Source organism: Sinocyclocheilus rhinocerous, unplaced genomic scaffold, assembly GCF_001515625.1.
Source record: "Sinocyclocheilus rhinocerous isolate Xijiao unplaced genomic scaffold, SAMN03320098_v1.1 scaffold988, whole genome shotgun sequence".
In the NCBI taxonomy this organism is placed as follows: Eukaryota; Metazoa; Chordata; class Actinopteri; order Cypriniformes; family Cyprinidae; genus Sinocyclocheilus; species Sinocyclocheilus rhinocerous.
The window spans coordinates 1,957,694-1,973,404 of NW_015650363.1; the positions used below are offsets into that span (position 1 = coordinate 1,957,694).

The following is a 15,711-nucleotide window of genomic DNA, read 5'->3' on the forward strand; positions in this document are numbered from 1 at the left end:
AAAAGCAAGACAAAACAGTAAAAAGCACATTTTGGCTTTTTAATTTATGCAATGGTGAAATTTTTTTGGGCAAAATACATGGGGAAAAAAACTCGAAAAACCGTGTTCGGTATTCGTCCTTCGGCCCAGTGTTTAATTTTGTTCGGTTTCGGCTTCGGCCAAGAATTTTAATTTCGGTGCATCCCTATGAATTAGCAGCTAGTTGTTGAGTTTACATCAGTTATTAATGTGGTGTATTATGGCATTGAATGACTCAATAATGCCCCCTCAAATAGTGCACTATATATGGGTATGGGGGCGATTTTATGCACAGCCTGTCTTTATGAGTGAATCATTCATTTAATTTAATTTTGAACTTTTTCCACTGGCAGAGCTGTATAAGGAACTGACAATATTGTCTAAAATGTAAGTGACTCAATATTAACTTGCACTAGTTATGTTATTGTGCTTTTTTATAAAATTCAGAAATCAAGTGGTTTTACCTCAGTAAATTTTAAGCACATATGACCTAGATAGCGGCTTGTTTTATCCTTTCTCTTAAAACTAGTTTAAGTTCAAGCACTAAAAAACCTTTGCCGTTTCTCTGGCAGGAGAAAAAGTGAAGAAGACACATTAGAAGAGAGTTAATGAGAACATGGCATGACACAGTATGTGTCTAATTGCAACCTTTCTCGGTCCAGTGAATGAGTCGTGACATGAAGAGCCTGTTGATTGAATGATCCTAAAAATATGCATGAGCTTATAAAGCGCCTGCATTAACTTTGATCAAAAATGTCCCCCTCATGTTTCACCAGAACACCTTTTGTATTAACAGTGTAAAAATATCCAGATCTGCTCTACTGCCCTGACTACCTTTAAAATGGGATGGCCAACATTTTTATATCTCAGTGCCTTTCAAGTCTCAGTAAGATCCTAAAAATATGCATAAGCTTATAAAGCGCCTGCATTAACTTTGATCAAAAATGTCCCCCTCATGTTTCACCAGAACACCTTTGGTATTAACAGTGTAAAAATATCCAGATCTGCTCTACTGCCCTGACTACCTTTAAAATGGGATGGCCAACATTTTTATATCTCAGTGCCTTTCAAGTCTCAGTAAGTCATAAGTCATTTTGCCATTAGTTAATTAGTGACAAAATCAGTTTTGAGTCACTGCTTCTGTAACTGTGCAAAGCCACCGCACACATCAAACTAAGGAGGTCCGACAGATCTGTAAAATGTTTAATGTTTTATGCTATAAAAATGAGTTGTGCGGCCTTTGTCTCTGTATTCTCTGCGTGTTTTGAATTTTAATGAACTGTTTGTTAGAGAATGCCCATTGGACACTGGATTTAGACCTGTTTAGGCAATATTTTTCCATCAATAGTTCAGCCTAAATTAGACATTGGTTTTCCGGAAATGTTTATTTGTGGCTTTGCTGTTAAGACAGTATCTGAGGGTAGTGTGCCTAACCGTCTGGATTTGTTACTGAAAGAATGCAACTATAAATTCAAACATAGTTTTCAAAGGTTTGGGGTCAGTAAGATTGATTGATTGATTGATTGATTGATTGATTGATTGATTTGTCAAAATAAATTAGTACTTTTATTCAGCAAGGAAGAATACATTTAATTTAACAAAATGACAAAAATAAATTTATTAAGCTTACAAAAAATATCTATTTTAATAAAACATATTCTTTTGAACTTTCTCTTTATCAAAGAATCCTGGAAAAAATGCATCACTCTTTCCACAAAAAAATATTAAGCAGCAAAACTGTCAACATTGATAATAATCAGAAATGTTTATTGAGCACAGAATCAGCATATTAGAATGATTTCTGAAGGATCATGTGGCACTGAAGACTGGAGTAATGACTGCTGAAAATTCAGCTTTGCATCACAGGAATAAATTATATTTAAAAATATACAACAATAGAAAACCGATATTTTAAATAGTCTATTTCACAATATTACTGTTTACTGGATTTTTGAGCACATAAATGCAGCCTCTGTGAGCATAAGTGACTTAAAACATTTAAAAATCCAAACTTTGTCAAATATTTTACCATCTTTGCACATGGTCGCTCAGTTTTGCAGTCAGGTTGTATTGAGCCAATCACCTTGAGCTATGAATGCCATGTGAATACTCACTCTAGAGCTGCAGGACAATGTTGCAATGTTGCGACCTCACATGTTCTCTTTACTAGTGACTATCCTGATCTATAACGTCAAAGGTAGCAGACAAGGAAAAATATCTAATCCATTTTTGACTATTTATTTAACATGGTTACATTTGAACGGTCATCCATAAAGAATGAACATTTTTACAGTCATGTTGTGTACTTAAGGCAAATACTAGAAGGAAATAATAACAGAAATTAGTTATGCATGCACTGAATTGGTTTGAAATGTATTGCATGAGACGTATTTGGGTGTATTTTTTTATTTTCTATATGGTTTTTACACAGAGTTGATGACTTTGGCCTGGGCCTACTCCTTCGGACCAAACAGATCAAGCGTATGATCTCATCATATGTGGGGGAGAATGTGGAGTTTGAGAGGCAGTATCTCAGTGGTGAGCTGGAGGTGGAATTGACCCCACAGGTGAGACCAAAACCTTCAGAATAAACACTTCGTCTTTGTTCTCAATGGCAAGTTTATTGCCAAGTAAATGCATGCTAAAGATTTTATAGTACCATTCTTCCATTTTGTTTACCCATTGTACTGTGTTGATGGCAGGGCACGCTAGCAGAGCGTATCAGGGCCGGAGGCGCAGGTGTGCCTGCCTTCTTCACTGCCACAGGCTATGGCACACTCATCCAAGAGGGAGGCTCGCCTATCAAATACAACAAGGACGGTACTATTGCCATCGCAAGTGAATCCAGAGAGGTCAGAGCTACTGCTTTTATCTTCCAGTCTTACTGACTGATGCAATAATACAGCTGATGTCTCTGCAGATCACCATTAATATCTGAAGTGTGATCAGTAAAAATAGATTTAGTATTTATATTGATTTCTATGTTGTATTTCAGGTGCGTGAATTTAATGGCCGGCACTATATCATGGAAAAATCCATTACGGGTGACTTTGCACTGGTCAAAGCCTGGAAAGCAGACAAAGCTGGGAATGTCATCTTCAGGTACAAGTGTCTATTTTTTTTTCAGGTTGTTCAGACCTACTTTAGACCGACTTAGACAGTTTTCCTTGACTGCACAGTGTCGCATGTTCACTGGTGTGGTTGGTGTTTTGCCCAAACTGAAAATAGCTATTTTCTCTCACCTTTTTGTTTTCATTTAGCACAATCCCACAGACTGTGTCACTGAAAGGAAGGCCACATGAAACACTTTTTAAAAAGGAGACATAAACGGTACCTTATTTTCGATTAAATTTTAAACACAGTAGACAAGGCAAACTCTTAAAATGACTGTAATTTCAAACCCAGTCATTTTATTCATTATACAACCCACAGAGAATAATGTTCTAAAAATAGTACTAAAATACATAAAAGAATGGAATAGTGGTATTTTTAAATATTCTTTTTAAATGCACTGCTATTCAGAGGACTTCTGCTTAACAAAGCTGCATTTATTTGATCAAAAATACAGTAAAAACAGTAATATTGTGAAATATTATGACAATGTAAAATAACTTTTCTATTTTAATATATTTTAAAATGTAATTTATTCCTAAAGGTAAAGCTGAATGTTCAGCAGTCATTACTCCAGTCTTCAGTGTCACATGTTCTTTCAGAAATCATTCTAATATGCTGATTTGGTGACAATGTTGAAAAGAGTTAAACCTGCTTAAAAGATTTGTGGAAACCATCATGCATTTTTTTCACGATTCTTTAATGAATAGAGAGAAATAAAAATCTTACTGACCCCAAACTTTTGAACCGTAGTGTATGTATAAAATACATTAACAAATGTTATAAAATGTTAAAATAAAAACATAAAAGGCATGTTGCCATATTAAAGAATTATATTATAGAATTAGTGTTATACAAATAGCCGTGTGTGGTAAAATCCTGTTATATTGCATTTGAAAACATTCACATTTCCAATGTTACATAATTTTGTATAGCATCTTGTTTTACCACCAGGGTGCACTGTTTCCTTTTCCATAAAAAATGAATGTACTCTTGTTCTGCGTTTGTTAAATTTGTTTTTAGCATGAGGGCACCACTATGGATGATGACTTGACAATAGTTGTTTTTGACAGTAGTCAAACTGATTTTTATAGCTTGTCATTCTGGCTTATTTCACTATATTTCATCATCAGTGGCTCGTAAATAGAGGAAAGGACATTCCAGTCTTTCATATATAACATTTCACCTCAGCTCTGGATGTTTGAAGACAGTTTTACAGACTTTAATGCTGAGCATGTACCTTTTTTTTTATATCAGGAAAACAGCACGAAACTTCAACCAGCCCATGTGCAAGGCAGCCAAGATCACAATTGTGGAGGTAGGTGGATACCACATGACCACATAACACATGTGCTTCTTTCAGATTCTGTTTGGTGCATTATTACAATTTTAAAAGCCTGTATATATATCATATTATCCATCCTATGAATTCAATTCCCCTGAACATATATCTCTCCATCTGCTGTTCATTTCATCGTTTTTCACATAAACAAAACAAATTGTCGGTTTCATCTAGATCTTTGAAGTTTTTTCCCCCTATTCACTCCTTTTTCATTTCCTTTCTACGGCGAGCGCTTTTCAAACACTTGTCTACATATCAAATATGCTTTTATCTAAGCCTTTGTTCAAAACACGCAGCTACGAACAAAAGACTTATCAAAAGGCATTTTCAGTCTCCATGAACAAACTCCATTAATTAATATGGTCTTCCAGCATCCCGTTCTTTCTCTTGCAGCTCTGGTTTGAAACGGTTTACAATGTGAAGCAATAACTGAATTCAAACCCTTTGTGTAGATATTTCTGTACCTAGTTTTCACCCTTCACAATCTGTAAACCAATCAATCCATTACTAGTAGTATCGTCAGGAAGGAAGACTTTTAGCTCGCTCATATTGTTTAATTGTCTTCTGCAGCAATCGTGTCGGATGCTATCAGCACATTAGAGCATTTATTTTTCTGGTTTGCAATCTTTATTGTGGCTGTACAGCAATATGAGCAGTTATTAGTGGCCAGTATCATCTGACAATACGATTATTGCAGTCCCACTAAAGATAAACTTATCAGTTTACTGAACACACAGTAATGGTTAAAGGCCTTTTTCAGTGTTTGCGCATCTGATGAAAGCCGTCGTGCTAGGAGAATGAATCAGTCGGCTGAGTGCTGAGCAACAGTGTGTATCTTGCATTCTGCCTCCGTTTGACTGGTTAAGATGTTATTTGTGGCAGCAACCCTTCAGCTTTTGCAGCAGGGACTCAGAATAAAGATTGACTCATGCCACGCGCTGCCATCACTGTTGTCTGGGGATGAGGAAGGAAAACAGTCATCTGGTTTACTACAGGTGTCTGTCTCAAATGTTTTAAAAGATTAACTTGAGGATTTTATACTTATACGTTGTATTTATACAGTACCGTTCATTTTGGGGTCAGAATTACTTTTATTCACTAAGCATGTATTAAATTGATCAAATGTGACAGTGAAGGCATTTATAATTTTAAATTAAAAATCAAATTCATTGACATTCCTAGTTAAAACTTTAGGCCAAATGCATGTAGTGGAGATTTTGTGCAAAAGCTTTTTGAGAGCATAGTGGTTGTGACCCACTTTTGTGGATATTGCGTGGAAGTGCAAGTACATCTCTTTTCCCAGACAGAACTATCCTGTTATGTGAAGATGATGATGTGAATCGTCCTTACAGTCCTTTATAAGCTTATTATGGTCTCTTGTGCTTGATTGGAACCAGCGTAAGCTCTGTCCCATGCTTTACTTCAAAGAGACTACCATTTCCTTTGGCCCTTCACCTGTACCCCCCCTGCCGTGTTTGCATATATTATTTGGCTGTGGAGTGCGTTATATTTTAAAGCTTCAGCATTTCTTTTACTTTCTGACATCTTGATTTTTCACTCTAAAATAGCTGAGGCCATATTTAGCTGCATGGAAGGCAGACAGTGTTTTATGATCATCCAGTAATAATCTGCCAAAAGCAGTGGCCATGTTAAATTATTTCCTCTCAATTGGCTGGCTGATGAGGCTTGCCAATGGCTCAGTGTTTCGAGAGAAGCTTTCCAGTTGCCTGTCAGAGCCAGGCGCTGGAAATACTGATGCCACTGGAGGAAACTGCCGCCTTATTTCCTCTCGTTATAAAACAGACAGCACGTCACAGCGTCTTAATTAACAGGATATCTGATAGCTGTGCGTCCATAAAGCTGCTATTTTCCTAATGAACTGAAAAGAAATGATCATTAGCATTAACCAAAGGAAATGCAGATTGCCAAAAAACAATAATAAAGCAGGAGAAATCGATTCGGCCAGTCGGTTGCCAAGCGACACAAACTTGCACAGCAGATCCGTGGCATATTCCAGTTATCCTGTTATTGCAGGTACAATGAGGCTCAGAGCATTGTGGGATTCAAGGGCAGTTGGTTCAAACAAGGCCATATTTGCTAGTGTCATCAGTTATAAAGGAACCAATCAGGGTTTTTTTTCCCCAAATTTTGTTGAAACGACAGGTTGCATGAAATGGGTTTTCCAGGATGAGGCTAATTGGTTATTGATTAAATTCGTCCTCAAAGGTATTTTCTCTCCTCCTACCTTTGTCCAATTTCAAAACGCTGATTATCCTTTTGGTTTGTTGCACATAAATTACCAGTGCACAGCTGGGGCGTTGTGAGCGAGATCAGGGATATTGCTAAATGTGAAGCCAGTAGATTGTAGTGTTGATTTTTCAATCCTGTTTCAATCAAATAACCTCCTAGTAGAATATTTGTGCATTTCTTTATGTAAAGATTTTCTTATTATTCTGCAAATTCTTTGTTTTGTCCCCTCTCATGTCTTAATCACAGCTGTATAGTACCCAGAAAGGTTCATTTAAATAGAAATGTAATTAAATAATTAGTTAATTCATTGATTCAAAAATGACACATTCTGCATGATACATGATGCTGTTTTTTTTATACAATTGCAATTAGCTTTCATTTTCGATTTCAAGGTTAAAAAAGGGCACAAAGACAAGTATTATATATGTCACTGGGACAGTACCTTTTTAAAAGGTACACCTTTGTACCTAAAGAGTGTTTATTGGTACCTAGAAGAGTACCATTTGAAAAGGTACCGCACCAGTGACAACTTTTGTACCCTTTTTTTCCCCATAGAGTTTAAAAGTATAAAAAAGCATCAATGTCTGACTTGTGAACAGATTGCTCTCCTGAGTTGAATCTTTTCAATGGATAAATTGTTCTGGTTCACAAAATGATTCGTTCACAAATCTGAGATTCTGTTTTTGCTGAGTTCACTGAATCACTAACTCAGTGATCTGGATCTCACACATATACTTTAAATACAAATTTTTGCTGTTTTACGGTGCCTTGTGATGCCTTTTTGAACACTGTAAAAAATCGTTGAAATTACCGGGCTAAAACTATATTTTTCATGTAAAATTACATGAAATCTCCCATTTAGATGTATTACAGTTTTTCACCATATATAGTGAGGGAACAAAGAGCAAATTGCTCTTTCTTTAAATAAATTTAATTCTAATTTAAAATTTTCTAAAGGATAAAAATCTACCTCAGATTCTGCTCTAAACTGTAGGGAGCCCTTTTACATAAGGTTACAATTAACAACAGAGCCCAAACTTAAATTCAATTACTGTTTATTTTTATATTATAATCAACACTCAAATTAAATAATTGTATGCAAATAAGTAAATTGCACACAATGCAGTTTTTAAATTAACTTCTAAATTATACATTTTGAAATATAATCATTTACACAATGGCTCTCATAACTTATTTCATAACGGATTTATTTAAACATAAATTAAAAATTAAGACATCACTAACGGGTAAAGTAAAATATAATGAGTATATAGTCTAATATTTTGTGAAATGCTCTTCTCTAGACTTCATTTCTTTGAACTAACGAGCTGTGGGCACTGATGACGCGCCTGAGGTAAATGAAATGCTATGTGACATTTTGTTTACAAGCTGTTTTATTGTCGTCTTTCCGCGGTTGAAACACTGATTGAGCGATGCATGAGGCATGAGATGTTCATTCATGTTTATTTCGCATTAAAACTAGTAGTAAAAAGGAAGGGATGATCGCGCTCCACGCTGCCGTTGAAACTGAGGCGTTTATACAGCGATGCGTCATGCCACATCAAAGAGTGTCAAAATGGCATTTATTGTTTGAATTTCCTGAAAATAAATGGACATAATTTGAAAGACGGGACTTTGTTTCTTATGAAAAGTAACAAAATAAAAATCTGGAAGTTTCCAATGAAGTTAAGCCTGTGTTATACTTTCCGTGTGCGCGAGTCCGCTAGGGTGCGCTATGGTATGCGTGACGTAAAAATCGTCATCGGAGAGTGTGCCTCCCATTTTTTGTGACCGCGCGTACTTGTCCGTAGGCTAGAAAAGCACCAACTGCGCATGCGCAGGCTGTGTGAATAAGCCCGTTGCTACTCGAACATGTACAATCCGTCGATAAAACAAGATAAAGACAGCCAGATGTGCAATAACTAATAAATGTTTGTTTACTGTTCTAGCCGATCTACTGCGCATGTATGGAACACGTCCGTGGAGCGGACCATCAGCGTATGCTTTCGGTAGTATAAATACAAGTAGTCCGCGTCCGCGCTGTCCGTGTACACATCCGGATTGCTAATGCGGAAAGTATAACACAGGCTTCACACTCATGCAGTGGTTAAAACAACGTATACACATGCATACCGAACCGAAAGACCTGTACCGAAAATTTCCGGTACGAATACGTGTACCGTTACAACCCTATTAGTAATATATATAAAATATGTATATATATGTATGAGTGTATGTGTGTGTGTATATATATATATATATATATATATACACAATATGTACTATGTGCAGAGACTGTATGATAATCAACTATTTATATTGTAGATTGCCTTATTAGTTTATTTGAAAGGCTGCATTCTGTTTTATCAAGGCCCTTGGTGTAGATAAATACCATTTTTAAAACTTACCTGTTTCTTTTAGAGGTCCCCTTTTCTTCAGTTGGTGCATATTTCCCTCAAGGGCCACTTGAGTGAAGTGGAAATTGTATTTAGCCTTAGGTTGGCAGACCCTCAAGGTGCATGCTGCTGATAGGCCAGGACTCCTCTAACATACTCCTACTGAGCTGAAACCTGTTTCAAAAACATCTGGAGAGGACCAAGAAGAGAAGAAATATATGTTTTTTTGGGGGGGGAATTTAAAAACACACAACACTGTACAAAAACACTACTACACAAAATCTATCCTCAGTATTTTTAAACATTCCTTGTTTTTGTTTTTTTTTAGAAAATGTCACATGTTGTTAGCTTAGTAATGTTCATGCCTCCATTGGATTTTTGGATTTAGATTTGTCTCATCATACATTGCCACAATGTATGCCACAAACTATTTTTGAAGATTATGGTTTATTTGTGCGCCGTCTGTTGCCTGTGCTTGGCATTTGGTATAAAGTGAGACATGCAAAAATAAACACGTGATCATTTTTAGCTACCTGCCTCATTCTAAGTGATATGTAGAATATATCCACTGCATGTTTCTGATCGAGACACCAGCTGTTTCATAACAACAACATGGGTCCATCAGCTTCTGTAGTTTTAACTGGCTTTGACAATGATCTTAGTCCAAAAAAAGAACAAACCCTGCGAAAAAAGGTTTCTCTGTATCCCTCAGGGATTTTGTATCCTTGTTTTTCCTTCTTTCTAGGTGACATCAAACTTATTTTCATTCCCACTGAAGACCAAACGCCACTTCAGAGGAAGATATGTCAATATCTGAGTTTATTCCTGGGGGCTACTTGTGTGTGTATATATGTATGTATGTATGTATATATATATTTATATATATATATATATATAGAGAGAGAGAGAGAGAGATAGATAGATAGATAATATGTGACACAGTATCATGAGATATCTGTATATGATATGTAATTTATAGCTCAAAAAATGTCAAAAGCATATGTCTTATATTATTTTATTATAAACAAAATAATATTAACTAATATTATAACACTAATTAACTAATTGATAATTCATAATTTATGTGTTTTATAACATAATATAAAATAATATAATAATATATAATATAATATAAGTAGCATTGTAAAGCAGTATACACCCTACCTTTTCACATTATAAATTAAAAATATTATATAGAATATAAATGCAGCAATACAAAGCAGCAATTTTTATATAATTTATATAATATAAAATAAAATATTTGATATAATATAAAATGAAATATTATAAATGTAGCAAATGTAAATCAGTATACACACTATTTCTTCACATTAAATATTAAAATACTTTATTATATAAATGCATCAATATAAAGCAGTTAAGCAGTTATTTTTCATATATAATGTAATATAATATAAAAGAAAGCAATACAATATAAATGCATCAATGTAAAGCAGTACATACATCTAAAACATTCTAAATTAAAAATACTTTAGTATAATATAAATGCAGTTACTGCAGTTGTTTTTTAATAATGTAATATAATATAATATTCACCTCCCTAATTGTCACTTTAAAGGATTAGTTCAATAATAAAAAAAAAAAATTGTAATTTATTTGAACTGTAAAGTTTCTTTAATAATGAAAATTTTATGTAACAGCATACAGATTTGGCCTGACATGAGGTTGAGTAAATAATGACCATTTTCATTTTGGGTGTACTGTTCCTTTAACCAATATGCTATAATTTTGTTTCCTACTGTATGAAGTGTGCATGAAGGGTTAATGAGGCAGCAAACTCTCCAGAGAGAGAGTGTTGCTAACTCCTGCAGATTTCATTTTGTGATCTGCATTAAACCCTTAGGCCGTCTGGAAGCCTGAGCCCTTCAATCACTCGCCGCCCTGCGCAGCCCGTCTAATGATAAAAAGCCAAATGCTACCAGCGGTAACCATGACAACAGCAACACCGCTCAATCTAGGCTAATCTTTTTGCCGTCTCTAACGGTGCCGCGTGCAGACGACACATTTGTAATATGCACCGATTTCAGGAAATGTCCCTTTATGTGCAATGCACAAGTGTGCTGTATTTGACAAGTTAAAGGCACACTGGTGCGCTGGTGGTAGGATCCTTAGGAAGCCTGGCCTTTTTTCTCTGTTTGTGCACATCTACAGGGCTTAAACATGCTTTGGGCGCATCGATTTGGTTCTTGGCGAAGTGTGTTTTCTCCCCTGAGCCTTTATCTGAGCTTCACGTTTTTGTTCAGTATTTTAAGAGCTTATTTTTGGTCCTTAAAGGAGTGCTAAGCCGCTCTCTGAGCTCTCAGCGGCGCTGTCTGTGAAACTGCGTGTGCGACATTATGCTGTTATCACACACACCACCAGAACAGGTACACAACATCAACATTCATCACAGGAGGATGCGGATGAAAACACGTTTCTGCAACATAATCGATAAAATCTGCGTCAAATGAGTACACTATATAATTACTGATCACAAAGTTCATCCAAAATGTAAAATTTTTAAACGTATTATTTTCTCTGTTCCATGAAACATAAACAGAGTTTTTTTTAGCAGGATGTTTCACATGTTATTGGTTTTTGTGTGTCTTGTAACCGGTTACGTTTAACCGGTTAAACGTTTACCAGTTACCGGTTAATATTAAAGCTGCACAAATTAAATATTAATCACTAATTTTGGAGTATTACAAATATTTAATCACTATAGGTTTGTTATTAGTAATGGCAAACACTATTGGTTCTCTTGTTTCTTGTAAGTGGTTACAAGTGCCACATTTGAGTATGCAAATATTACAATTGAACAAATGAGATATTAATTATTTATTAGTATGGAGTATTAATAATTAATCACCAGGTTTGTTGATAATAATGATAAACACTGTTGGCTGTTGTATTTCTCGTAAATGGTTACATATGCCAAATTTGAATATGCAAATATTCAAATTGCACAAATGGGATATTAATTATCAGTATGGAGCATTAATAATTAATCGCCAAGGTTTTGTCATTAGTAATGGTAAACACTATTGGTTCTTGTGTTTCTCCAAGTGCCCAAGGTTGAATATGCAAATATTTAAATTGCAGAAATTAACTAGTATTGGAGTATTAGAAATTAATCACTAGGTTTGTTATTAATAAAGTTAAATGCTTGGTTTTTGTGTGTCTTGTAACCGGTTACGTTTAACCGGTTAAACGTTTACGGTTACCGGTTAATATTAAAGCTGCACAAATTAAATATTAATCACTAATTTTGGAGTATTACAAATATTTAATCACTATAGGTTTGTTATTAGTAATGGCAAACACTATTGGTTCTCTTGTTTCTTGTAAGTGGTTACAAGTGCCACATTTGAGTATGCAAATATTACAATTGGACAAATGAGATATTAATTATTTGTTAGTATGGAGTATTAATAATTAATCACCAGGTTTGTTGATAATAATGATAAACACTGTTGGCTGTTGTGTTTCTCGTAAATGGTTACATATGCCAAATTTGAATATGCAAATATTCAAATTGCACAAATGGGATATTAATTATCAGTATGGAGCATTAATAATTAATCGCCAAGGTTTTGTCATTAGTAATGGTAAACACTATTGGTTCTTGTGTTTCTCCAAGTGCCCAAGGTTGAATATGCAAATATTTAAATTGCAGAAATTAACTAGTATTGGAGTATTAGAAATTAATCACTAGGTTTGTTATTAATAAAGTTAAATGCTATTGGTTCTCGTGTTTCTTATAAAAGCATATTTTGCATATTTTCTTATATGCAAATATTAAAATTGCACAAATGTAATATTCACTAGTATTGGGGTATTAATAATTAATCACTAGGTTTGCAGTTAATAATGGTAAATGTTATTGGTTCTTGTGTTTCCTGTAAGAGGTTAGAAGTGCCAACTTAGAATATGCAAATAATAAAATTCACAAATATTGATAGCTAGTGTGGAATGAATGTTATTGATTAATCACCAGGTTTGTTATTAATAATGGTCATTTTTGGTCATGTAATTGTATGTAAAAGAGCTATGATAAGAGCTTTGTGCACATTCTGCCAAACATATCTGTAAACCCTGCTTTTATGAAAACTGTGACTTCAGCCTGATATATAAAGAAGTATTAGAAACTTTACTTCAAGATTAGTGGTTATGGAAAGTTTTTTTTTTTTTGAGTCTTGAGTTGCTGTCAGCACTTCATTCCCTGCTTCTCATATTCTCTAGTCTCCTAAGACCGATAGGTTAACATTTTCCCATTTGCAGGGCAAACCCTCCTCAATCAGGCTGCTTATGTGTGACAGGTTTATTGTTCCCTGTAGGGTCCTCAAAGCTGCCCATATCAATGCTGTGTGAAGTCGATAAAGGCAAAATCAACATATCTGAATTCAGAATAAAAGCTTTTTCTTACATTTGACACAGCGTAAGGCGTCTCCACCATTTTCAGGGGCAGTTTGACCTACAGTGTGTAGTACTTTTTCAGCTGTAATGGATCGCAGACAGAGAGCTGATGATAGATGATGATACAGGGCACTGATGTATTGTCAGACACTGAACTGTCATCTAGCCTGGCGTCCATTTAAATTGCAGGTTTTCAAACCCCACCCAAGAGTCTTGAGACAATAGATTGCCAGGATGATTTAAGGAAAGTGTGTATGTGTATATATTTATATATGCATGTAATAAATTTAAAGACTCCGGGAAGAAGGAGGCAGAAACCAAGTGTAACTTTAATAACAATATAAACATAAACAACATAACGAAAGTAAGTGGCAGCTGCCTCATGGCAGACAGTAATTTTTTCCTGTGATGGCAAAGCTGAATTTTCAGCATCATTACTCCAGTCTTCAGTGTCACATGATCCACCAGAAATCATTCTAATATGCTGATTTGGTCCTCATGAAACATTTCTTTGAAAACGGACATTTTTTCTAAAGTCTTTACTGTCACTTTCGATCAATTTAATGCATCCTTGCTGAATAAAAGTATTAATCTTTTTCCAAAATAAAAATCTTATTGACCCCAAACTTTTGTATATACTGACTGACATTCAGCAAATAAATAGGCTAAATATATACATTCTTTTATTGCAGAAAATGATAGTCCTTACAAAAAAGGAGCCTTACGGATTATGCTAAATAACCAAAACATTATTCATGGCAGGTGATCTGAAGTGCGACAGTGCTTTAAAAGGGATGAATTTAGAGAAGCAACTTATCTGACAGTTTGCCATGCTGACAGTACTGATAGACTCTTAGCATGCTAAGTGCTACATGCTGTCAACATACAAAAACTGTCTCTGAGAGGTTATGGCACCCACTGCACACGACATTTAAAGCTACTTAAATAAATCTTGACCACTCTAATCAACAAGCCTGTTGTTGAACGGGTAGTCAGCAATTCTGCCCATCTGTAGTTCCTTTCTTATTGTATCATTGTCATCATCAGCTGGTCTATGTTCTGTCTTCAGGTGGAGGAGATTGCAGACGTGGGCACATTTGCAGCAGAAAACATCCACATCCCCAGCATCTACGTCCACAGGATCGTCAAGGGAGATCGCTACGAGAAGCGGATCGAGGTGAGGTGGCTTGACTTGTCTGGCTCATTTCTATCAGTTTTCCTTTATCCATCTATCCTCCTTCATCTTTTTTTCTCCTTATTGCCGCCCCTCTGTCTGACCTTTTGCAGAGGCGTACAGTAAAGAAAGGCCAGGCTGAAAATCCCAAACCCAAGAAAGACTCTGATGTTGTGAGAGAGAGGATTATTCGCAGAGCTGCGCTGGAGTTTGAGGACGGGATGTACGGTATGTACAGTGTTTCAGACCATGTCACTCTTCTTTTATTTAGTTTACCCGAAAAAGAAAATTCAGTCAACATGTACTCACCCTCATGTTGTTCCAAAACTGTATGACGGTTTTGTGAACGAAAAAAGGGGGAATTTTGAAGAATCTGTCTCTGCCATGCAATTACAATGAATGGTGATTGAAGCTTTCAGCGAATAATAGAAGTGAATCACACAGCTTGTGTGCTATATTACAAGCAATTGAAAACTATTCTGAAATTTGGTGAGTTTTTCCTTTAATTTTAGCCAATAATTATAAGCAACAATGGCTTTAATGTTTACTAAAAATGTCATTTCCTGTGTGTCTCTCTTGATAATCCATTAATGCGGTTTGATTACATTTTTAGCTAACCTGGGCATCGGAATCCCCATGCTGGCCAGTAATTTCATTAAACCGGATATTACCGTCCACCTGCAGAGTGAAAATGGCATTCTGGGGCTGGTAAGTTCTCCTTTCACAGATTTGTATTGAATTTGCTAAATATGGTTAGAAATTCAGTTATACAAGCATTTGAAAATCCTGTCTGTTATGATTTTATTGTCCTTGTATTCATGTTTATGTTAAAGGGTTAGTTGTATATGACTTTCTTCTTTCAGACGAATCCAGTCGGAGTTATATTAAAAATTGTCTTTGATCTTTCAAGCTGTTTCATGGCACTCAGTGGGTGTTGCATGCTTCAGTCCAAACTTTCAACAAAAGTCCAAATGCACAACGCTGACCTCATACGTCATCCTCCC

General features: G+C 35.4%; 1 protein-coding gene across 2 annotated transcripts in view; it reads left to right on the plus strand.

The window, feature by feature from the left end:
* oxct1a (3-oxoacid CoA transferase 1a) overlaps positions 1–15,711 on the plus strand; it is a 48,907-nt gene that overhangs the window by 7,011 nt on the left and 26,185 nt on the right. Inside the window, exons 4-10 of one of the 2 annotated variants that reach the window (XM_016516978.1) lie at positions 2,450–2,585; positions 2,721–2,870; positions 3,014–3,120; positions 4,387–4,447; positions 14,603–14,710; positions 14,821–14,935; positions 15,321–15,415. In XM_016516978.1, the coding sequence (XP_016372464.1) occupies positions 2,450–2,585; positions 2,721–2,870; positions 3,014–3,120; positions 4,387–4,447; positions 14,603–14,710; positions 14,821–14,935; positions 15,321–15,415 (772 nt within the window). The remainder of the gene's footprint in view (positions 1–2,449; positions 2,586–2,720; positions 2,871–3,013; positions 3,121–4,386; positions 4,448–14,602; positions 14,711–14,820; positions 14,936–15,320; positions 15,416–15,711) is intronic. The other variant, XM_016516977.1, reaches the window with a different exon arrangement.